The following is a 22949-nucleotide window of genomic DNA, read 5'->3' as shown; positions in this document are numbered from 1 at the left end:
CACAAAAATGTCACAAAAAAACCGGCAAATTCAGCTCCTCTTTTGCGTTCTTTTCTTTTTTGCTCCCGTCTCGACCATCATCTTCTCAGCGTCTCTGATCCACGTGCTCGTGTATGTGTTTGTGTGTTCGTGGGCAGAGAAATGTTTACAGCGTGTTTGCAGAGAGTCATCCGGAGCGGCCAGCGCGCGATTCCGCTCCAGTTCAAGCTGTCAGATTAATGATCAATCATCGCTCTGCTCCAAAACTTACTGCGACTCACAGACCTGCCTCCAACAAAAACACCCAAACACCACCGAGAGACTATAACACTTTTTTATTGACAGATAAACAAAAAGCCACAGAGCTGATAGAAATGTAAATACATCTTTTGCGATATGATCCGTTGAATTGAAATGTTCGGGGCATTTTCTTCCTCTTATATAGAAATGTGACAGAAATAACAGGCTCAGCAGCACAGTTAAGACAAGTAATTGAACAGAAAACAACCGTGGTTACAAAAATATCAAAATACTTTGCATAAAAAAGTGCTTTAGTAATAAAATTACAAAACTCAGCGATTAGCTGCAACATTTTTTTTTATACCACAATACCATCAAACCAAGTGCCACATTAACCCTTTGAGACCTGAGAAAATTGGCTTGATGTCTTTCAAGAACATAGATAAAAGGTGATGAGCAACTTCTAAAGAAATGACCCCCCCAAAAAATCAGCAAAAAAAGTAAAAAGTACAAGAAAATTACCTGAAAATCAAAAAATAAACAAAGAAAATAAAGTTTAAATATGGGAAATTACCTGAAAAAAAGTCCTTAAGGAATAACAATAATTCTGTAAAATAACACAAAAGAAACAAAAAATGAAATGACCTAAAAAAAAGTCATGGGATAACAGTAATTCTGTAAATCATCATGGAATACATAATTACAATAATTATTAATAGCCTTTTAGACATTTTTCCTCCGCTTCTTTAGAAATAATACTATAATAATAATAACAATACTAAATACTAATTTCTTGCAATTTGCTAATTGCCTTTTTTCCAATATTTTCCAAAAACATCAAACTAATTTGCTCAGATTTCAAAGATTTAAATACTTGTGAAGGTGTCTGAAAGCAGCACAAAAAGAGTGATGTCGATACAGGTTTCAAAGGGTTAAACAACACACTGAAGTGTTTTTGCTGCTCTGCTCTTGATATTGCACTGGGGTGAGGTACAGTAAAACAGCGAGCTGAGGGGGGGGCATTTACAGGTAAAATATAAAATCTTCTGTGGTCATTTGTGGAAAAGGCCTTCCTGTCAGAGCGACACTCATACAGCCATTTACATCTGATAAAACATCTACTGATATATTTATTTATGACATTTACAGCTGACAGCATTGAAGGTGCTTCCAGTTGAGTCCTATTTATTCTAGCAGACACACAGTGGTCCCGAGCCAGCAGGAGAAGGTGCTCTCAGTCTCGCATTTATCGAAGCAGAGGAAACGGTCACAGTGAAGTGCTAGCTACACACTGTAAATCTTCCTCGCTACATTCAATGCGACATAAGTGGTCATCGCTTTGTGTATGAAATGCAGAGTGAAATTTTAATGGCACACAAATAAACAAGATAATAATATATATTTGGTCAAAATGGCACCCTTGGAAATCCTGGAGCTGTTCGAGCTCTCTGCACGGATTTTGGCCATAAACTCAACAACAAAAAGTTCAGCAGGCTAGTCTGATACAGTAAGGTATCCCTATAAACTATTTGAAATGCTCAACCATCTCCCTTTTTCATTGAGATTCACAAAGCCAGACTGATATTCTGACCCCGAAGAGGCCCTTTTTCCCTGATCCTCGTACTGAGGGAGTGTGACAGCTGCTGCAGTGCAGTCGAGCTCTGACTTGAATGTATGAGTGTTTGTTGCTTCACTTGCGTCGACTGAAGATGCTTTTCTTGCTGGAGCTCTTGTCCGCAGTGCTGAGGCCGATGAGGAGCCGGGCCTTCTCATCTTCCTCCTGCTGCTGCAGGCTGTTGTCCGACTTCCCTTCAGACGCCTTTCCTCGCAGGTCCGAGCCCGAAGCCGGCTTCAGACGCAGCTTCTCCTTTATCATCTGAGCAGCAAGAAGCAAAGAAAACAAGGTTAAGAACTTTTCAATGTCAGCAAAAATGTAAGCTGTTTCTGCTCCTGGTCATTCTTGGCAATTGTTAATAAATTCAAACAACTGAAGGTACACTGTCTGCAGCAAAGGGTAACTTTAATACACAACATAACTTTTCTTGTGCTGCTTCGGGACGCCTTTCGCAAGTATTTAAACCTTCAAAGCCTGAGCAAATTGGTTTGATTTCTTTCGAAAACATGGGAAAAAGGCAACGAGCAACTTGGCAAGAAATGAAACAAAAATCTCAAGAAATTAGCAATTTGTGAAATTCGTTTTTTTTTAAAACATGAAAAAACTCTACAACTAAACTAGATTTAATTAACATAATTATGAATTTGCAATTATTTTACATAACTATTAAAATTTTAGGCACTTTTTGGAGTAATTTCCTTGATATTTTTTTACTTTCCAGATTTTTATTGTTCGTTTGAGGTCTTTTTTGTTTTTGTTTTCTTTTTTTTTTGCTAAATTTCAATTTTTTGGTACTTTCTACTAATTTCTTGCTCATTTTTGGGTAAGTTCTTTTTACATTGCTCATTGCTTTCTTCTCATGCTTTTCAAAGAAATCAGTTAATTTGCTAAGGTTTAAAAGGACATACTACATACAGGTGTATACCTTTAATCACAGCTTATGTTTCAACTTAAATGTTGTGTACCTGCGCAACAAGAGCTTTGCGGCTGTCCCTTTTCACAGCCATGGCAAAGTCGAGCCACGTCCAGGTGTTGTTATGGTACTCCAAACAGGGCAGCACCAGGTTCAGGTCCTTCCAGTCCACACTACTCTTTTCTCCCTAAAGGACGGTGATCATACAATTAGTTTATCATCTATAAAAAAAAATCAGGTGATCGTAAAAAGTGTCTTACTTTATTAACACGTTAAGTAAACCTACAACAACTGATTTAATAACCTTATTTTTGGCCACATGACATCAGAAACAAATTGTATACCTTTTAAATTAAAATGGGGAGCTTGTTAACAATCAGTTGCTAATTTACACATCCAGCAGTTTAAGGGCACATTAACACTAATTTATGGATCATTTCCACCAGGAGGTTGGCTTGGTTTATGTTTTAAGTGTGCATTTTTTATGTGATTTCATTGATATAAATATTATATATATTTATTATTATATATATAAGAAAACAGAGCTCTATTAAAAAAGTGACATGAACAGCTCAGTAAACACACCTTATAGCTGACACAGAGGGGCACTTGGGGAATCTTGATGTAGATGAAGGAGTTGTTCATCGCAGCTCGCTCCTTCATCTTATCAATGTCATCAACAGGATGCTGGTGGGACGAAAATATTAGATGTAATTCCATTTATTTATTTTCTGACATTTGAGCACAATAAAAAAGCACAAATACCTCTGGAGGTTTCCTGAATGACCTCCTGACCCCTGCAGTGCGGTTCAGACCCTGGGCGACACCTTTGCTGGGGCCCATAGCACCCATGGTGTCCTCTGACGACTGCCGAGGCTTGACAGGGATACCTGTGACACAGACCACACCGGCATCAGCACTGCGGCCTCTGGGTGACTCTGCACCCAACACTTAATACTCCCACGAGTCTCTCTCACACACATATCTCAAGGTCATAACCAACGTGACAGAGCCTTTTGATAGCTCAGAGGGATGACATAACACAGTAATGGGCTATTTGATACCACACACACACACACACACACACACACACACACACACACAGTCAGAGAAAATGGAAACAATTATTGATCCCTTAGTTGGTTTCGATTACAGGCTGGTGACCCCACAGAGAGAGACAGACTGAGAGCGACTCAGCTTACTGCTGTCATATTGCCACTGTTGACAACAACATACCCGTAGTAACCAATCTGAACTTGTCTTCCTCATCAGTGACCTCCTCCTCCTCCACATTTCTTCCTGGGAAGAAAAATCCCATCATCCTTTTGAAGAACTGGTACATCAGCTGGATGGTGAGAGGCACCACGTTCACCTGATGACACAAACAAGCAATCGTTACAATAAAACATAATCCAAATGTGTCGGAGAACATGACTGCAAGTGATGTTTTTCACCTCGAAGTGTTCCTTAACAGAGATTCCTCCCACCGGGGGGCGCACTTTACTGAAGATGCGCAAAGCAAATTGGCGTCCTGACTGGCAGTTACTCTGAGGACGAAGTACAACCTGCAAAAGAAGAGGGAGTTAATTTCACCCTCAACAACATCACTTAATAAAGTCACTGATATTTAACAACACATATGACTGATTTTGTGAACACAGGACGGACAACACCATATAATGAAGTGAACTTGTAATGAGTCATCAGTCACACATGCGTCAATGATGAGGTGCATGCAACACCGAGTATGAAACTCTGAGGAGCCACTGAATGATCACATCTGGACAAGCAAGATGGAGTCAACACGGACGTTAAGTCCTGTAACTGTACACGCACTGTACGTACCCTCACACGCTGCACAGAGGGAACCAGTCAGAGAGTCAGAAATATTGCATATTGTAATCTTTTTGAAATTACATGTTGATATCTTCTTTTAAAATAGTCAGCTAGAGTTAGAGCAGCAACAGTAAGTGTTGTCATTGTAAATCAAATTTGGCACTGAATAAAGTTCCACAGGAAAATAAAACACAGGCAGTAATTTGATTTTGATTTTTTTTTTTTGCAACTTTGAGGTGTTTTTCACGGACAATCTTTATTTCCCTCTTCATGACACTCCTTTCTGTATCAGTTTTTTTTTTTTTTAACTTCACAGTTTTGTTAATCTTTTGTTCTTCATTTAGTTTTCAAATTTCTTTCACCATTTTGGCAGTTTTGCATGGAAGTACAACTGTGGCAGTAAGTTTTGGCAATGGAAAAAAGAACTAGCCTTAAAAGGAAACATTGGTAATAAAAAAAGCCACTGAAAAATTCAACACAGGGATTAAAAATATTTTAGTTAATTTGGATTTTTTTTTGCACTGAGACAAAAAGAAATGACAGGAAAAAAATACTGCCATCAAAGAACACATCAGAATGCAAAATATATCAGAACACCATTATTTTAATGTCTGTGGTCAACTTTTAAGTGGAAATTAATGAGCCTTTTCATGTGGATAACTCTAAGGAAAAAAAAACTACAAAACTAATGCAGGTATATTATATATCTATAATGAGAGTCAGAAGTACCTTGTATGCTGCATTGGGCAGCAGGTTGTTCATTGTGAACCATCCCAACTCCAAAAGATGCTCCGCTGTGTCGTCAGACTTGTTTAGCTGTAGAAAGAAAGTATTCAGTCATCATCATTTACCATACAGCAGTGATTTAACTATCATACTGGATGTATCATGGGTAAGATATCAGCTAATGCTATTTTGCAAATTGGGATTTTGTGGTTCAATATTTTTGCATTTGGCTGCCTTGTTTTAGAGAAAAATACAACCAAGAGAATATGCTACACGTTCCCTTTATACTGGGATGGTTCTTGAAATATAAATTGCTGGAATAAAAGCAAGAGCTGATGTAAATAAGAGCTACAGAGGGACGTCAAGGACATGTTTATTGAAGTGCAAACAGTAAAACAGGATAAGAGAGAGGACAGATAATATTGTGGGATAGAGGACAGATGTTATAGTGGGATATTGAGTGAGTTTTCAGCTGCAAATGGGAGATAAAAAGAGACTCCGCTACCCCGTCTGCAGCACAATCAGTGCTCACCTTACTGTACATAAATCTCTGCAGCTCCAACTCAGCAATGCCAAGCTGACCATCCTCTTCGGTCAAACACCAGCGCGCCTGGGCAAAGTAGATCTCTGTTCTCCTCACCACACTCACATCCTCTGGGGGTTTACGCAGCTCCAGCTTATTTGCCCGTTGCAGCTGGAAGTCCTTAAAACACCTGAAACAAAGACGATATATGTATTTTGATCAGTTTTCCATACTGTATCTTCTCAGTATTGGATGTGAATAAGTGCTGATGTGAGACCTGATGAGAATGTTGAGCTCTTCGCTCTTCATCTGCATGTCGTTCTTCTCCTGGTTTAGCTGATTCTGCAGTCTTGTGTTGATCTCCATCAGGTCATCGCAACTCAGTTCTTCCAGTTGTGCCTGCAAATTCAAGAAATAATCTTTTTTTTTTTTTCAAGAAAAACTGATGGGCGAATTCGCAAAACCATTGCATGGCTGTTGCGGCAGCTCAACCTGCAGAAATAAGACAAAATTAAGCAGAGCGGTTCTAAAAGCACATGCAAAGGGTGATATGCACCGAACTGCACTTCCAATAAAATAGTGTCTTGGTGCTCCTGTGCTATTTGCAGGTATGTAAATTAGGTAATGTGCATATAGTTGGCACAAAATTGGCCCCTTTCTATGCAAATGAGCCTAAAAGAAAAAACAGTCCAATCCAAGATCACTGCTACAAGCCACACACAGTTACAGTGACATTATTAGCATGTCCTCAGAGAGTTGGTGGTAACTGAAGCACACTGACAAACAGGGATATTTAATCCCAAATATGGATTCTCTTTGTCACGTTTTAATTCCTTGCCTTAAATTTAAAGGAATTCCTCTACACCTTGTCAGTGAGGACCTTTAGCTTGCGGTCAGAAGATATCTGTTTTCTTTTTCTCTGCCATTGTTCTGTCTACTGTTTTCTTGGCGAAAAGGGAATATTTACACTTTGTCACATGGATAATTGCAATCAGATGTGGAAAAAAAGCTCGAACAGCACACTTTTTGGAAATATTTGCATTGTTATTTAATTAGTGCAATATCTTTTGTGAATTGGACCTTGAGATGGGGCAATACTGGTTGACAGTGAAAAGCAATTTATGGTGCTGTAAGCAACCGTAATCAATTGTTTGTGAACCCGTCCCTCAGTTTGAAATAATAGCAGCAATTTAAGGAGTAAAGCATGCTGTGACTCACCCTGATGTTGGAGTAAATCTGTTTCTCAAGGCGTCTAATCAGGGCAAGGTGCTGCCTGACGGCCTCCTGGAGGTGCAAGATGCTGCTGCGCTGCTCCTCAGGGTTACTAGAAATTTCCAGCTGGAAACGCACACGCTGCTTTTTTTCACTGTGCTCCTACATGTCCAGATGAAAAAAAAAGGTGATATATCGCAAAGGACATCGTCATGTTTTGCAAATTGGAACCAATGAAAATCTGATGCTCCATCCTACCTTGCGTCTGGGCTCTACGTGTAACAACAGGTTGTTGACGATGTCCAGGATCATAGCGTACTGAACAGGGTTGGTGGATATCTCAAGATCGTGGTGAATAAGGGTAAAGGTGTCCACAGCCCCTGTTAAATCCACATAATACAAATCTTTAAAGCTACGGTGACTTACTTAAAATAAGAATTCCTTCCTCTTTCCCCACTTGATATTTTCAATGAAAAACAGTCAGCCACCCTTTTAAAATGATGATGCATTCTTGCTTGCCAGTTAAAGACATACAGTATGTACTTTTCCTGACATACCAGCCTGTTTTTTTAGCAGGTCCTCTTTCTCATGGTTATTCCTCAGTTCTGGTGGTTTGATCTGTGTGGCCAGTTCTGGGTTGATGTCATGGCTGTAGCTGATGTAGTGCATCCTGCAGCTACACCGTGAGATGATACGCTGAACCTGCTGAGCCTCGTTCACCTGAGCCGGCTGGTTCCAGTCTACGCACACAGAGAGGAAAATTTGCAGGCTGTGAGGTCAGTGTCCTACGATGCCTTTTTTTCCCCCTCTACGTGGTAAAGAAGAACAACTCTGTGTTTGAGAAGTCATTTACCTGTGGTGGTGCTAACCATTCCTCCCACAGCCTGGCCACTCTCCATCAGCTCCAGCACTGAGTCGAGGTTACGCTGTCTGTGCTCCTCGATGTTTTTAACCTAAACACAACAGCGAGAAGCAAATCAGAGCTGGAAGAGCACTCCACACAGGTGAGTTACTCTCCTTCGTTTAATATGAGTTTCAGGAAAATGTAATATCACAAATTGTACCACTGAAACAAAAGTAGAAATCAAAAAAAAGAAAAAAAAAGAATCAACTTGAGTTATACGTGACAATGCTTGTAGTTTTCTAATGCCACTTTATATCTCACCCGAACCTAATGTAACTGCAGAGCTATGCTTACCTCCAGCCACAGCTGCCTGTCCTCCTGCTCAGATGGATTGGGCTCCATGGTGGCAAAGTACTGCATGCCATCCAGCAGACAGGTCCAGGTGGTTTTCTGCTTTAGTGTGTCGTTGTACCAGGCTGGGTGGTGCTCACACTGAAGCAGCTGAGCCTTTGCTGCAGACACCAAAACACAGCCTGCTGTCTCTGTTCCACGCAGCATCATCTGGGTAAAGAAAAGAAGAAGACGAGTAAACTTGGAGCCAGATCATCCTGCATTTAACCATCTTTCAAAGAAAATCTCAATTAAGAAAACTAGAAACCTTTCAAAATCAAAGACCACATTTCTGAGCTTCTGAAACAGCTTTAGCAGCCCTTGTTGTAGGATTCGCTAGCCACTATTTTGTGATTTTCTCATTCCATAATAGAATACATGATCTTGAATGAAAGTTTAAAAGTTGAAACCAACAAAAGTCGAGTGAACACGCTTTTTAAGAGTCAATAAGAAGACATGTACCAGAACTAAATGCAAAGAGGAAAACAAAACAAATCTTAGAAAGAAAATGCTATTATCAAGGCACCTGACAGTTGACCAACTCAATAAACCAGTTGCGGTTATAGACATCATCGGTCTGACAGGCTGCGATGCCACACAGCTGGTCACTGACACCTGAGTCCTCCTCTGAAAACACCACAAACTTGTCTGTTTCCTCAATCAGCTTCTGGAGCATTGACGTTCCTAAAGAGGAAAAATGAAAAAAGAGGTTAGTAGATCATTACAGTCTCAGCAGTTGTCAGTTTATTTTTTTTACTAAAGCTATTTTCTCACCTTCATTTTGACTTTTCTCTGCTCGGCTGATGGTGGGCACAACTGGTGTGGTTGGGGCTGTGGTGGGAGAGTAGTTGGAAGGAGAGCGTTTGAGTTTCTTGGTGTGCAGCTGTGTGTCGATCCTCAGACCCTTCAAAGCCTCAGTGGAGAGGTTTCTCTTTAGCACAGACGCCTTTTTATAACCATCGTATAGCCCAAAGGCTATGTTCCTGTTAGTGGTGGTCCAGGAAGCACGTAGGTCCACCAGGCGCAGTTTGTGAGTGTAAGAGGCATTAGTCTCGTCCTTCTGGTTCACCTCCTGTCAGAAATATTAAAAAAAAAGTTTGATTAAAAATTCAACAACAATGAAGAACAGGCATTTTACTTCAACAAACTCTTGGCTTTTACCTCCTCCATACGGTTGCTCTGTCGCTGGTAGCTCAGGGAGGACAGGCTGAGCAGGTGAGTCTTCTTCACCTGAGCGTTGATCTGGTGGTCGGCCGTCTCATCCCAGGTGGAAGCCATCAGGTGAACGGTCACCTGAGATAGCTCACTGACCATCTGAGTCACGTTCCATTCAGAGATCAGCCTTCTCATCACAGTGCCAGCTGGAAAACAACATAATACACACACGCATCCACATCAAAAACTACCTCATGTTCTGCTGGAGACTAAATTCAGATTGTATGTATGACTAATACATGTTTCTTGAATCATGCCAAATGCTGTACCCTGTGGAATAAGTCTCTGTGCTCCTCGAGTGAAGACGTGGCCTTTGTTGCACTCCACCTGGATGCCTCTCTGCTGGGCGAAGGAAGCCCAGTAATGCACCTGAAGGACACGCAATTTGAGGAAATTTAAACATATGGTAGATATTAGGTGTAGAAAATAAAGGGGTGGAGCTCGGTAAAATATCTATCGGAAATCAAGGTTCGTACTGTACTGTGTAAGTGACCGCAAATGCAGATTTCATGGTAAAAATATAAAGCAGATTTTTAGAGGCCTGTTCCTGGAAGACAGCCTAGAAAAACACTCACTTGTAGTTGTGGGAAGGCAGCTGTGTAGGACATCTGTTTGTAGTGCTGACCCAGCTTCTTGCGGATCGGCCTGAGGCTGTGGAAGAGCTTGCCTCTGCAGATAGGTCGAGATACACCCGTCCATGTGGCCCAAAAGTTCTGCATCCAGCGTAGAGTGCTGCTGTACAGCAAAATTCTGGGCTGTGAGGGTTCTACAAAGAAAAAACATATCGTCGGCCACAGCAAAATACATATATGGTATTGTGTTTTAAATGCAGTAGATTTAGCTTAGCTGGACACAATATTTAACAGAGGGCCCTCTCACACATGCACTACAAACCTGAACTTATCTATACATTAACAGAAGGAGCTGTATGTGAGAATGCACATATCTGAATCAGCTTGAGTGAACATTAAATGGACTTTAACCTGTCAGATCCTTAACACAAAGTCTGTGTAATGTCTGACTGAGCCCATTTGTGAATAGATTCGGGAACTCAAATTACAAACCTGCTACGGGACTACATACAACCAGTGACATGACCTGCCTCCTGCACACTATACCCAGGTGCCATCCCTTGCCTAAACCATTCTGTGTATTACTAATAGGTGAAAACACCTCTAACACAGACATTCTCCTGTATTGTGCTATGTGTGTGAAATGTGAAGTCAGAAAAATGCCTGGGTCTAATTCTTTAGATATTGTCCAGAAATCACTGGAGAAAACAGCTAATGTTGCACGTACCGGTGCCACAGTGCTGGTTAAGGTCCATGGTGATGGAGAGGTTGAGATTCTCAGAGCGAAAGGCTCTGTAGGAGTCATGAGGTTGTCCTGAGGTAACGTCTGCAATGTTCTCCGCACAGCAGAGCATTACAGCATGGTGGTCATGGGGGTTGCCATGGCAAAGCCATTGGAGGTCAAGGGTCATACACAGGTTGGGCAGGTGTAGGAAACAGATGTCATCATACCTGGTGTGGAAAAAAGGCACTCATATTACTGGACAATTAAAAAACTACAGTTAAGTCTTTTAAAAACAGTTTTCACCTGATGCCCCCACTTACTTTGATGCTGTCCTGACATTTACATCCAAATCTCCTTTAAAAAGAAACTGGCCAGGGTTCCAGTCAAAATTCAGCTTACTCCACTCCCAATGGAGGTTTTCTGTAGTGTTGTAGGGGTCCTGTAAGAATGAGATTCATGTTTAGATTAGAATAGCTGATGAAATTGATTTTGGATCACATAGCATAGTTACAAGAAAGTGAATCAATAAAAAAAACTGTGTTAATGAAGTATGTGCCATAAAACAATGCTATGCCAAACCTCTTCCTGCACAGATTTACCAGAGATTCACAACAGTAGAGTTTGTGAGGTGTACAGTGTTTTACCTCTGTAGCCAGCTGATGAAGATTGGCCTGTTCAATGTCCATAACCCAGCGCCCATGCAGTAGGAGACGACTTTTGTCCCACCAGGCCAGAGGAGGAGAGGGATCCACTGTAGGTTTGGTTAGCAGGTCAACGGACTGGCCAATCAGAGTCCAGGCTGGATCCCAACATGGCCCCCACACAATGGTGTACAGAGAGATGTTCGCTGCATAAATAGAATATTAAGTGAGAGACATTAACTTTCAATCTCTGAAAGAGTAAACCTCATATTATCCAACAGTACGGCTGAACAACTGGGGCTGAGATACTGATTATGATTTACCAGCATCATGAATATTAATTACAACTGTATATCTTAATTTTAATAAACAAAATCTTAGTGCTTCTCTTTTGAACAGTATTTTTTTAAATAACTTATTACTGTTTGTTTACTGCAGGGAGAAGCTGGAACACTCCTATAAACTTTATGCTTTCCTCTCTAGTGTTTGGCTTGAGCATTTTAATACATTTATTGTTACACAGGGTTTCTCACTTCTTTTGCCACTGCGGATGCCTAATTCTGCTTTATAGCTTCTGTTTCGGTCACATGAATGGATACTGCATATTCAAAAGCTGTAACTGGTTAGGCATAATGGAAGGCAGTTTTTATCTGATAGGAACTGAAAAAAAACAAAACAAAAAAACAGACAGAGCACTGTGCTTGGAGAACAGCATGGTGACAGCATGATTACTGTAACTCACATTTGAAATCATAGAAGAACTTGAGTGGTGGCATATTCCTGTGGACCGTCACATCTCCCCATGGCAGACCAAGTGGGACAATCTCTTTGCGATGAGCCCTGGCCTGTCCATCCTGCTCTGTTCCAATCAAACGTCCTGAGAGATCCCAGTCTCGAATCTCAAACAGGTAGCGAGGGTAATCCCGAATTCTCACTGGAACAATAAAAAGGGACAAAAGACACAAATCATTTAAATAAATAATGTGTGAATTTCATCCAAGTCTCCTGAGCTCTTCTTCAGTCATCAATCTCCAGCTCACATTGTTTTTTCTTCAAGATCATAAATGAAAATGAATACATATTAGAGCTGCATTATGTGGACAGCTACAGGAAATAAACTTACTGTAACATTACATTACATGAAATGATGTCTATGAAAGATTAATGAAACTTTTTTTTTTTACTTACAACAAAATTCTATGACTTTTTCCAAAACATTTAATTATTAATTTCAAGACTTTTGCAGACCTGGAAAAATGTGACTGTGAAATTCCATGACTTTTCCTGGTTTTCCATGACCAGGAAAAGTCACGGACATTTTATTTCCAAATCAGTCTCATCAAAATCCATTCTCATAAATACAAATTCATGTTGTAAGTTTTTAAATCAACTTACCCAAAAATGCAGCCAGTTTAAACTTGACAGCGCGGCACCACTGGACCACCAGAGGGAGTCCATCTCTTGGGAAAGGACTGATCCTGTCAATGTCCCTCAGCTGCTCTCTCACCCTCTCTGGCCCATGAAGACACTGATCAGCCAGAACTACAAGCTCCAAGTCTGACACAGTCCAGGTTAGCAGAGACTTCCTCATGGGTGTGTTGGCGTAGAGGCGGCGTGAGCGCTGGATGTAGATTTCAATGTGCTTTTTCTCCAGTGAACTATACAGCTCTTCAATCTTTCTGGCAGGGAGAAGTTCTCCATGCTGCTTCCGCAGATCCGCTACCTTCTTATCCAGAAGTTGGAGGCGCTTAGCGCTCTCTTTACTCTCATCCTTCATGAGCTCATAGTTGTCTCGCAGCTTGATTTCAAAGATGTCATCAAGGAAGACGAACGAGAACTGGCTGATTTTGAACACAAGGTCAGGAGGCAGACGCTGGACTTTGGTGGCTTGGCTTGGGGAGCGATGTAGAGTCTTGAGCCACTTCTGCACGCTGATGGCCATGTCAAAGGTGTTTGAGAAGTTGTACTGGTAGGGGAACTCGACAGCCATAGAGGGGCAAGTGAGGACCCAGACACGGTTGTGAGGCGTGGTGAGGAAAGGGAAGGTGTCTCTGTGCTGTTGCATCTCCGTCAGCTCTGCGTGTGTTTGCAAATCTAGACTTTTAAAGGTGACGATGTTGTTGCCATCAAAGTTAAAGATCATGGAGGGGGAACATATTTGCATGGAACCGTTGTGCTTGGAGACTGTGAGGGCCTCTGTGTGCAGGAGGATGTAGTTCTGCTCACTGACGTGTGCTGTCAGACGTGTGCAGCCCAATTCAACACTGAGACACAGCCCTCTGGTCTGGTCTGAAACTATTTCGCCCTCTGTAGGTTTAACTGGACCTTCCGCTTCTTTCTCGCCACAAAGCATACGCCAACAAGCCTGAGCCTCACTCATGTGCTGATATAAGACCATGTGGTCTGGTGGCGTCCATTCAACAGTGAGCTCCTCTTCACATTGAACCTGATTAAGACACAAAATATTAACACTGACACAAAGATTGATTCAGTCCGAAAAAAATATAAAACTAACTGGGATCCAATTACCTTAAAGGTGCGGGTGGTTAGGTAATAGGAAAAGGCTATCTTGGTGAGTTTAAGCACAGGGTTTGGGGTTTGGGAGGCGGGGCAACATGACTCCATGTTCTCTGTGAGTGCTTTAATCGCTGACAAGCTAACACCTTGAAGAGACACCATGGAGCTCTCTGCAGAGCTCTGGACTCCAACAGTGTCCATCCGCAAAGACACAGCTCCTAAAGAGAACACACATAAATAAAAGATAATGATTAATGGTGATGACTGATGAAAGAGCTAAGAGCTTGGTGTATGTTATGGTCTTTGGTCTCACAAGACAATGAGGATGCAATGGGACACTTGAAAGAGGAATGCCTGTTGCTTTTTGGGCTAGCTCTAAAATGCATTGCTGCCATACTTCTGGCCATTTTTTTCTTTTCCCAGACATAAGTATTTGTCATTGTTTATAAAAAAAAAAACAGAACACAGCAGAAGTCTAGGGCAACTCTTAAGATTCACTAACATATTTTTCTTTATTGTTTGAGCTACTAAAGGTCCAGTGTGTAGGATTTAGAGGGATATACTGGCAGAAATAGAGTGTAACAATAATGTTTTCTTTAGTGTATAATCGCCTGAATATAAAAATCTTGTTTCCGTTGAATGAGCTTATATTTACACAAGGACCGAGTCTTTTTGATGTAATGACCTTAATAATGATCTTACACATTCTAAAATACCTTACCTGCCAGATTAGACAGTGTGAACACATTGACATCCTCCAGACAACAGTCCAGTGTGAACAGCAGCTGCGGCTGTGATGAGGGGACGGGCTGGACATTATCCTCACTAGAGGAAGACACTGAGGCCACATCTGACAGCTGTGACCCAACGTCAGGAGGAACACAAATAAGGGTCAGCAGGCGGGACAGACAAAGTGCACAGGTCTCTGAAAGCTCCACTTGAAGCCCTTTCAAACTGGATTTCACGCTCAGACTCGGAGACTGGCTTCTTGACTCCAAGTGCGGTCGTCTGAAACTCCCCTGGAGAAATGAGATTTGAAATACATTAACATCAAAAGTCGAGTATGCCAATAAATCGTAAGCTACTTAACAAAAAAATGTGAAAACGAATAATTGGCATAAAATAAACAGGGTTCCCATATATTGTCATGGAAAAAATATAAAAATTTTTCAAGGATCAATTTTTTTTCTTGCCTCGCTCGCCTGGTCGATTATCAAACATATAAGATTCAACTCTATTCAAACACAATTTCGGCATCACACTTGATGTGTTCAAGAACCACTGAACATTTGACAATCCATTTTTTTTTTTTAGTTTATATTATAAATTTGTAATTTTGGGCAAGAAAATGTGTCTTTCAAAAGATCTATATATATATATTTTTTTTTAAACTGCCCCAAACTTTTAAGTTTTCTTTAAAAAAGGAAAAAAGGAAAAATTGCAGACATAATTAGACCATAAGACATAATTGACCAAAATCATTAATAGAAAACATGCCTCCTAAAACCCGTTTTCTTAAAAACAAAAGAAAATAGAAAAAAATCTCCAAAATTGTTGAGGTTTTCTATAAAAATCATCTTTTTTTAAAAAAAAAATTAGAAAAAAGAAAATTTGCCTTCCAAACTCTGTAAAACAAAACAGACATTTAAGGTTGTATGCCCCTCCGTTAAAGCCAAAAGTGCTTCAAAATTATTTGACATGTGAAATTGGCAAACATGAAGGAAAAGATGGAACGCGGAAAGAAAATGAATTTTTTTTTGTGATCAACAAATAAACAAAATCAATCGAAACAATGTCACGTTGATGCATATTAAAACTATTTCATGTCATCTGCAAGAGAAATAAAATTCTTTATGTTACATTTATGTAATTCAATTCATTACACACAACACATTTCTATATTTTTTCCAAAATGTTCGATTTTTACTTGTTTCATGCCGTTTCCATGCCTGGAACATGTGACTGTGAAACTTCATGACTTTTCCAGGTTTTCCATGACCATGGGAACCCTTAATGAAACAAGTCTCTAAATGTTTCTTAAAATCTGTGCTCCTACCTGAAGACTGAGCGAGTCTAAAATTAGCGCTTCTCCCCACACATGTTTACCAGGAGGGTGGGGTGCTTGCTGGATATGAGACCCCTGACCCACTCTCCACCAGAAATTATCCAGGGACAGTGCGCCATGCCGGTGCACATTCTGGGACTCTGTGCTCTCTGTGTCTACTTCACTGTCAAGGAGATGGCGCAGTTCTGCAGATACAGCAGAAGACATTAATTTGAGGACATACATTACATTACAATTATGTAAATTACATTACATTACAATACATTTAAAATTGCTGTACATAAAGATTTATATTGTTTTCCTTAAAAAAAAGCAAACAAAAGCCAACTTGGAAGTAAAAGAGTACAAGTTAATGTGTAACGTTTAAAGGGCACTCAAAAGAAAAGTCCTTATCTAATCTAGTTTGGCATGTTTGGAGTAAGGTGGACCCAAAAGTTGCCGACAGAATAAAATATGTGAATATTTACTGAAATAAAATGTGTTGTAACAATGGCGCGGGACTTACACATGATGTGAGGTCATGACATTAAGTGGTGTTGCTTAACACAAGGTGTAGAGGTTACACTTTAACACAACAGTGCCCTCATTTTGCTCTGTAGCAATAACATCATGTGACGTTCACCTGCCTTTGCCTATGCACATTAAAGGCCTGCAGTACCTGCACTGGCAGAGAGGAAGCCCAGAGCGAAAGGCGTTGTGTCGCCCAGTTGAACAGATACGTTAACGTTGGACACGGAGGAGGTGATCATGACAGGAGCATCCAGGTGAGGAAGGCGTCTGAGGAAAAGGATGGTGGGCAAATAATCTAATGGACTGCACAGCAGGTTAACATCATGGAACAACACGATACAGGAATGAGTGATGCGCAAACACAAACATGAATAAGAAAGAGAAGACAGTAAAAAGTGTTAGATTGTTATTTTCATTGCAGTGGGTGACTTCTCACACAAAAACTATCATCAGAGTAAAGTTTTAGCAGTGTCACAAAAAAAATGGTTATAATCCCCTAGCCTAATTATTTAATGTTATTCATCAATCTAAATCTTTGATTTTTCTTTTGCAACTTGCCTTTTTCTATGTGCTGCCTTCCTGTGGATGAGCTGTTCCCATGGAAATAGATTTAGCCAATGGGAGAACTCCTGGTGACGGTAGTGGATGATGCAAGTGTTGACCGTGAAAGATCCCGAAATGTCAACTGCTGTAACCTAAATGTACAGAAATAAAGTCAAAATAATGTCAAATATGAGTCACAGACATAAGAAGCTTTGTTATGTCACCATCAAGCATCTTCCTCACCTGCAGGGCCGTCTTCAGCGCGTTCACACAAAGGATTCTTTGCCTACTTTGTGAGAGGAGAAGTCCATCTGTCAGTAAAAGGAGAGAAAAAAAAATGAGAATGTGTTATTCATAGCTTTCTCCTTCATCCAACTCTTTCTGCATTGCGTCTGGCACCCAGCTGTCCACTAACCCTCTAGAAGGAGCTCCAGGGAGCTCTGGGGAAAACTCAGCTCAGGAGTGAAGCTTTTAAGAGGAAGCTGCTCATCGTCACGTCCATAGCCAACTTTTAAAGACTTGAGAGTCCAGTTCAGATGTCTGTGCGGGAAAAAGAATCACACAATGTTTAATCAATAGAGGATCAAATTGTGCAGGACAAGAACTGTATTTGGCTGATGGTAAAAAAAAATGTTGTCTCACCTTTTCTGGCTGTGCATGGACAGAGTTACATTTGTATTATCAAATTCCACATTGACCTTGTGGGGAATCAGCCGATGAAACCGTTCAACAGTCTCAGTCTGGATAAAATCTGTGTTTTCACATTCTAAAAGAAAACAGTATTAATAGTATTAAATCACAACATTACATCAAGACTGTCACAGATTGTCTAAATGTTAAATAGTTGCAGGAAAAAAACTAGAAAAACCAATACAAAAAGCATTCGCTTTTTAGACATTCCCGCTGCCAACTTTCTGCATATGCCAATAGACCAGACAAGCATATATGGGTACATTTGCAAAATGTCACGGCTGCACTTTTTTTTTTTTGCACCAAAAGGGGCGTGAAGTTGGCAATGACACAAAACTGGTCTGGTCCATGTGTACCATATGTGTATCACAAGTGACTTTCAATGAACACACAATGCAGCACTGGATTTTTAATCAGTAATACTAGGAACTTATTTTGCATAACGTAAAACATGTTTTTGGATTATTTGGGAACATATTTTAAACAATAGCCACAATTAAGAATATTCAAAACCTTTCCAAAACATAATGTGAATTCCAAACCATTTCCAGGGCTGGAAAAAAAAAATCTTCTAATTTTAGAACTTTTCCAGGAATTTCATGACAGTGGGAGCCCCGTAATACCACCTGATAAAATCTGCACGGTGTATATCGTGTAGGCTATACTCCTTAGAAACTCTATACCACTGAACTTTTTAGCTGTCTGTCTAAATATTATTTTTTAAAAGTGTTTTGCATGGAAGTGAGCTCATGTGTCATGTGCCTCTTTTTCCCTTGGTTTCTGTGTATTTATAAAGCAAAACATCAACATTAACTATGTCTGTACTTCTGGGATCCTGGTTTTAACAAAACGCTTCTTTCATTTCTCATTCAGTGACAAAAAAACCCACAAATGTATAAAGAAATAATGCTAACTTAATATTTATACATTAATGAATGTTATGTTATATTAAAATAATTGCATTACTTGTGCTTTTATTTTGATTGGGTGGGTTAAACTTTATCCATTTATCATTTAGCATGTAGACATTTCAAGCACCTCCAGAGGTCAATAAAAGCTCTGTGATATGACCTTGTCCTCATTTTCTTGCTGGTTAGCAGAACAGCTAAAAATATCACATACAAAAGTAGACACTGAGGCATTTTAGAATAAGCAGAAGCTCACTGATGAAAAGTCAGTGGAAAACAACTATTAGAGCTGGCGTGATTATCACTATGGCCACTTGTTAATGGTGCATGAATTGAAAGAATTAGTTTGGACAATTACAGACAAATAGAGCTAATAGTTTGATTTGCTGACACGCACCCCACTTAACCAACCAGCATCTCAGGTGTGACATGAAAATCTCAAGATTGGTCGTTCCTTTCCTTTGCTGCTTTAGTAAATAATTCTAATGATAATTTGGAACACTGAGTTCGTGTTTGCTCACCAGATGCATCCTCAATGCTCTTTTTGGGGGACGGGGGCAGCAGGAGTTGGCTGAGAAATAGTCCCTCGTGCAACTCTGCTATAAGTGTTCTGACGCTCAGGGACAGACAACCTGGCTTCATCTCCGGCAGGCTCACATCTCCAGACAGCAGCAGGCTCAGGGCCACTTCAGCCAAACATATATCCTACAAAGGAGAGCACATCAGTCACACACATTCAGTTACAAGTCTTTATTTCAGCTATTTATTTCAACTTACCAATTGACTGCTTTTTAGTACTTTACTGCTTAGCTGACTGACTGAAAAGTCCCACGCCAGCCTGTAATGAAAAATCACAACATTGCAGCATGATCATTCGCATAGCACACTTCATTTTTTATAAAATTTAATGGTAAAATTAGAAACAAAGACAGAGGGAACTGAGAAATTACCTTTTACTGTGGTGGTCAAGTAACAAGGTGATGCCTGTAACGGTCATGTGCCATAAAGACTCTGACAGTGCCAGATTCAGCACCATCACATTGATCGAGCTGATGTGGAACGACAGCAGCTGAAAACACAAGATAAGTGAGCTATTGTCGACATATCAGTGCAGCAAAAGAGTGACCTGCAGTGAGGCTCCATACTTGTGACAGAAAGCGTAATGTTGTGGGGCTGACTGAAATCTTCCCAGACTTTTTCCCATGGCTCTTCTTCACCAAAGGTCTGAGCGGTGCTTGCAAGTCGAACCTAACTCTGGTTTCGCCAACACACAATGCCAGGTATCTCCTGAAACACAAACATGAGGAAACGATCTCAAATAACAGAATTATGCATCTTTATTTATTAGGGTTAAGCATCAAAAAAGTTGTCATTTTCAGTGCTTTGTCGGAGGTAACTGGTACACGGACTGAGCCTAATGCCAGTACTGCTGTGTTTGATATACCTCAGTTGCCTCCGCCTAAGCTTGTAGCAGATCTGGTAGTGTTTTTAACATTATTTGCTAGGTGTCTAATACTAATGAGGTGGCGGTCACCAGCATCACCTTTTCACACTTTGTGGTTTAAAGAGATTCTCAGTAATATACAGTTTGAAAGAATGCTACATACACTGAGAGGCTATTTCGGGAAGTACAATATTTGGGCTTTTCTTTGCCTACGCTCAGAAAGCAACCGACCCCGTTACCTCCAAATAAGATCCCTCTTGATCTTATCTACTATCTATATCTTTCATCGTCCTCTGACCTTAAGGGTGAGATTATGTTTACTCTAATAACTGAAATATGGCCAAGCTGACTGTTGTATGTTTCGTTTTTTATTCTTTTTCTTTGCACTATTACATTCCACTGCCATTCATGTGTTCTTTAGCACCATTGTCAATTTGTGTGTAAAAAAAACAAATTAATGAGATTAATAATAAATATAATCAGAAGAAGAAGAAGCAGAAGAATAAAAAGAAGAAGTGGAAATAGAGGAAGAGAAAGAAGAAGGCGAAAATTGTGACCACTTACGGCAAATCCTGGTTTAGAAGTTTACTTGAAATCCATATTCTGTCAATTTCCTGTCATAAAGAGAGTCACTGTTATGGTATTATAATTTTAAAAAGTACACTTGGCCATTGCTGACCCAAACATTTACCCCTGCAAAGGGAGGAGCCGCCTTGAATGAGCTCACTGCACAAATGTCATGTTAACACTGTGTCTTACCAGAGTATGCTGGGGGTGAAACTGGATACTAACTCCTTGGACAGAAAACAGCCCGACTGATTTGATCTTGAGATCAGCATTCAGTGCAGTGTGGAAGAATCGCACAGCCAGGGTGCATATGAGCCACCTAAGGGCAAAAGTCGAAGGCTCAAATATTGTACATAATTGTTTGCAAAATAAGTAAATTCAAGGACAAGAAACATCTGGACTAAATGTCATTTTTACTAAACCAATGCTGCCTATAGAATGTCAGCATCAGAAATATTTTCATGGTTCCTCAGGCGAAATTATGGTTCATTACAGTCGCTCTGATTCCAAGCATATAAGATTACAGAAGTATAAATGAGAAGTATATGTATAAAGCGTGAAAAAAAACAAAAATAAAATATGTGCAATATGCTACACTGTTAACACTATCATGTAAACTATATAAAATCTGAAATGTGTGTAATGTGCTGAGTATGTTAATTATGTAAAACATATAAAAATGGGCCTTATGCTACAATACAATTTATTAACTGGCACGTTCAGCTGGAAGTCTAAAAACCTGTTGTAAGAATAAGAACTATAGAGCTGTGCAAAAGTCTTTGGCCACAATAGATTTGTTATTAAATATTGAGCTTTGGACATGTCTTGAATGCAACCTGGTGTACATACACCGATAGATTAGTATTGCAAATAGACATGCTATGTGGAAAGGGAGGTCACACTTAATACTTGCAACTTTAGTCTGTTGAAATTGTTTAATTCTGAAATAATTTCATTTTTAATGCTGTATACATATTTCCTGTATGGTCTGGTTGTATTTTAGGAACAACAGTACTGAGAAATAAATAAGTATGATCATTGTAATCTTATTAAAATAACAAATTTTAAGGTGGCCTCAGACTTTTGCATTGTACTGTATATACCATATGTGCAACATATAGTAGATATACATTTAAGAATGATTAAATTTACATTCAGGAGAGGAAATAACATTGCACAGTCGAATAATTGCATAAACTATTATCAAGTTAAGCCAGTTTTATAAAAAAAAAAAGTATTGTACCTTTAAGTCTCTAATGTACAGTTGAAATATGATAATTATTGCATTATTACTGTATCACTGACAACCACAAATACACTATAGCAACTACTACATTTCTTACCTGAAAATGACACATAATAACACAATCCCCAACAGAAGTACTAGCAGGAAGGATATCAGCAACAGAGACATTATGTCCCAAGTTGTTCACACCCAAATCAGGGACATGAGTCTTTCTGCTCCTCTATCAGCTATCAGCTGCTGTCAGAGAGGAAGAGATGCACTTCAGTTAGCTCAACTCACACTCAGGTGTGTGTGACTGACTGCTGGGCGGAAAACAATAAACATCATGTCAATTACTGTAACAGGCTGACGCAACATTTACAATGCAAATTCACGAGCGTTAGTTGTTTGTTTTCCAGCTAGCAGCAACAGCTAGCCTCACAGTGCTAACATTGCTAATTTGTTACAAACTGAACATGAAAAAGCACGGAGCTAAACTTTATCACCTAACAGTGTGTATAACTGTTACCTAAACTCAGGACCTGTTAGCTACACACCGGTGGCAAAATATATTAATAAGTAGCAACAGCGTTTGCTGAAACTAGACAAGCATGAAATAGTTAAAAATCTTTGTCGCCGCGTCATCCAAAATCAGTAGCAAATCCGTGCTAACAAGCTAACGCTAAAGCTAACTCAGCTAGCATAGCTGCCAGACTGGAGCGCAACTTAGCAGTGTTTTTGCGGACTACTGTAGACACCCTTAGCTTTCGTTCGCACTTACTTATCAATGTTACTTACCCTGACATATTCATCTGTGTTGTGGTTGCACAGAGCAGTTTCATCTGACAGTTAACCCTGCTCAGACAGAGTAAACACTCCGGCTCTGTGCTGGTCCGCCCTGCTGCTCGGCTGGCAGCTCATTTGACTTGAGAACTGTGACGAGTGTTGCTGGAGCACCGCCAACAAAATACTGTTCAAGAAAATATTAATATTTAACCATGCATTCACACAATAAAGCTTATTTATCAGTTCACCTAAGCCTCATATACG

The 22949-nt window shown here is 40.0% G+C and overlaps 1 protein-coding gene across 3 annotated transcripts; it reads right to left on the bottom strand.

Moving 5' to 3' along the window:
* Nucleotides 1–1090: 1090 nt before the first annotated feature.
* Nucleotides 1091–22810, bottom strand: LOC121943039 (protein KIAA0100-like). Of its 3 annotated transcripts, none has more exons than XM_042486407.1 (40): nucleotides 22698–22810; nucleotides 22018–22157; nucleotides 20867–20993; nucleotides 20672–20721; nucleotides 19809–19950; nucleotides 19614–19732; nucleotides 19441–19501; nucleotides 19185–19368; nucleotides 17708–17831; nucleotides 17481–17605; nucleotides 17309–17376; nucleotides 17081–17217; nucleotides 16671–16825; nucleotides 16004–16197; nucleotides 14669–14966; nucleotides 13960–14165; nucleotides 12826–13876; nucleotides 12173–12364; nucleotides 11434–11636; nucleotides 11110–11228; nucleotides 10793–11016; nucleotides 10069–10259; nucleotides 9763–9862; nucleotides 9440–9639; nucleotides 9053–9350; nucleotides 8805–8962; nucleotides 8243–8449; nucleotides 7898–7997; nucleotides 7602–7784; nucleotides 7303–7424; nucleotides 7051–7206; nucleotides 6110–6231; nucleotides 5842–6022; nucleotides 5313–5399; nucleotides 4202–4312; nucleotides 3984–4119; nucleotides 3513–3637; nucleotides 3333–3434; nucleotides 2800–2934; nucleotides 1091–2095 (listed from the first exon to the last, which is right to left on the bottom strand). In XM_042486407.1, the coding sequence occupies exons 2-40, from the start codon at nucleotides 22086–22088 to the stop codon at nucleotides 1910–1912; spliced, it is 6750 nt and encodes a 2249-aa protein (XP_042342341.1). In that variant the 5' UTR covers nucleotides 22089–22157; nucleotides 22698–22810; the 3' UTR covers nucleotides 1091–1909. The 3 variants fall into 3 exon arrangements, with proteins under 3 accessions (XP_042342341.1, XP_042342340.1, XP_042342342.1); XM_042486406.1 differs by having other exon boundaries at nucleotides 22018–22154; XM_042486408.1 differs by having other exon boundaries at nucleotides 16671–16789; nucleotides 22018–22154.
* Nucleotides 22811–22949: the final 139 nt, after the last annotated feature.

This window comes from Plectropomus leopardus, chromosome 5 (genome assembly GCF_008729295.1).
Source record: "Plectropomus leopardus isolate mb chromosome 5, YSFRI_Pleo_2.0, whole genome shotgun sequence".
In the NCBI taxonomy this organism is placed as follows: domain Eukaryota; kingdom Metazoa; phylum Chordata; class Actinopteri; order Perciformes; family Serranidae; genus Plectropomus; species Plectropomus leopardus.
Note: the sequence above shows the minus strand (reverse complement) of the source record. Positions and strands in the feature narration are given on the sequence as shown.

What these genes read in the sequence shown, in the direction of transcription:
- LOC121943039 (XM_042486407.1), bottom strand. Translation starts at nt 22,088, where the DNA reads ATGTCTCTGTTGCTGATATCCTTCCTGCTAGTACTTCTGTTGGGGATT. An exon ending in GAGCTCAACATTCTCATCAG is followed by an intron (nt 6,023 to 6,109) that starts GTCTCACATCAG and finishes TCTTTGTTTCAG; the next exon opens with GTGTTTTAAGGACTTCCAGC. An exon ending in AGAGATTTATGTACAGTAAG is followed by an intron (nt 5,400 to 5,841) that starts GTGAGCACTGAT and finishes TTCTTTCTACAG; the next exon opens with CTAAACAAGTCTGACGACAC.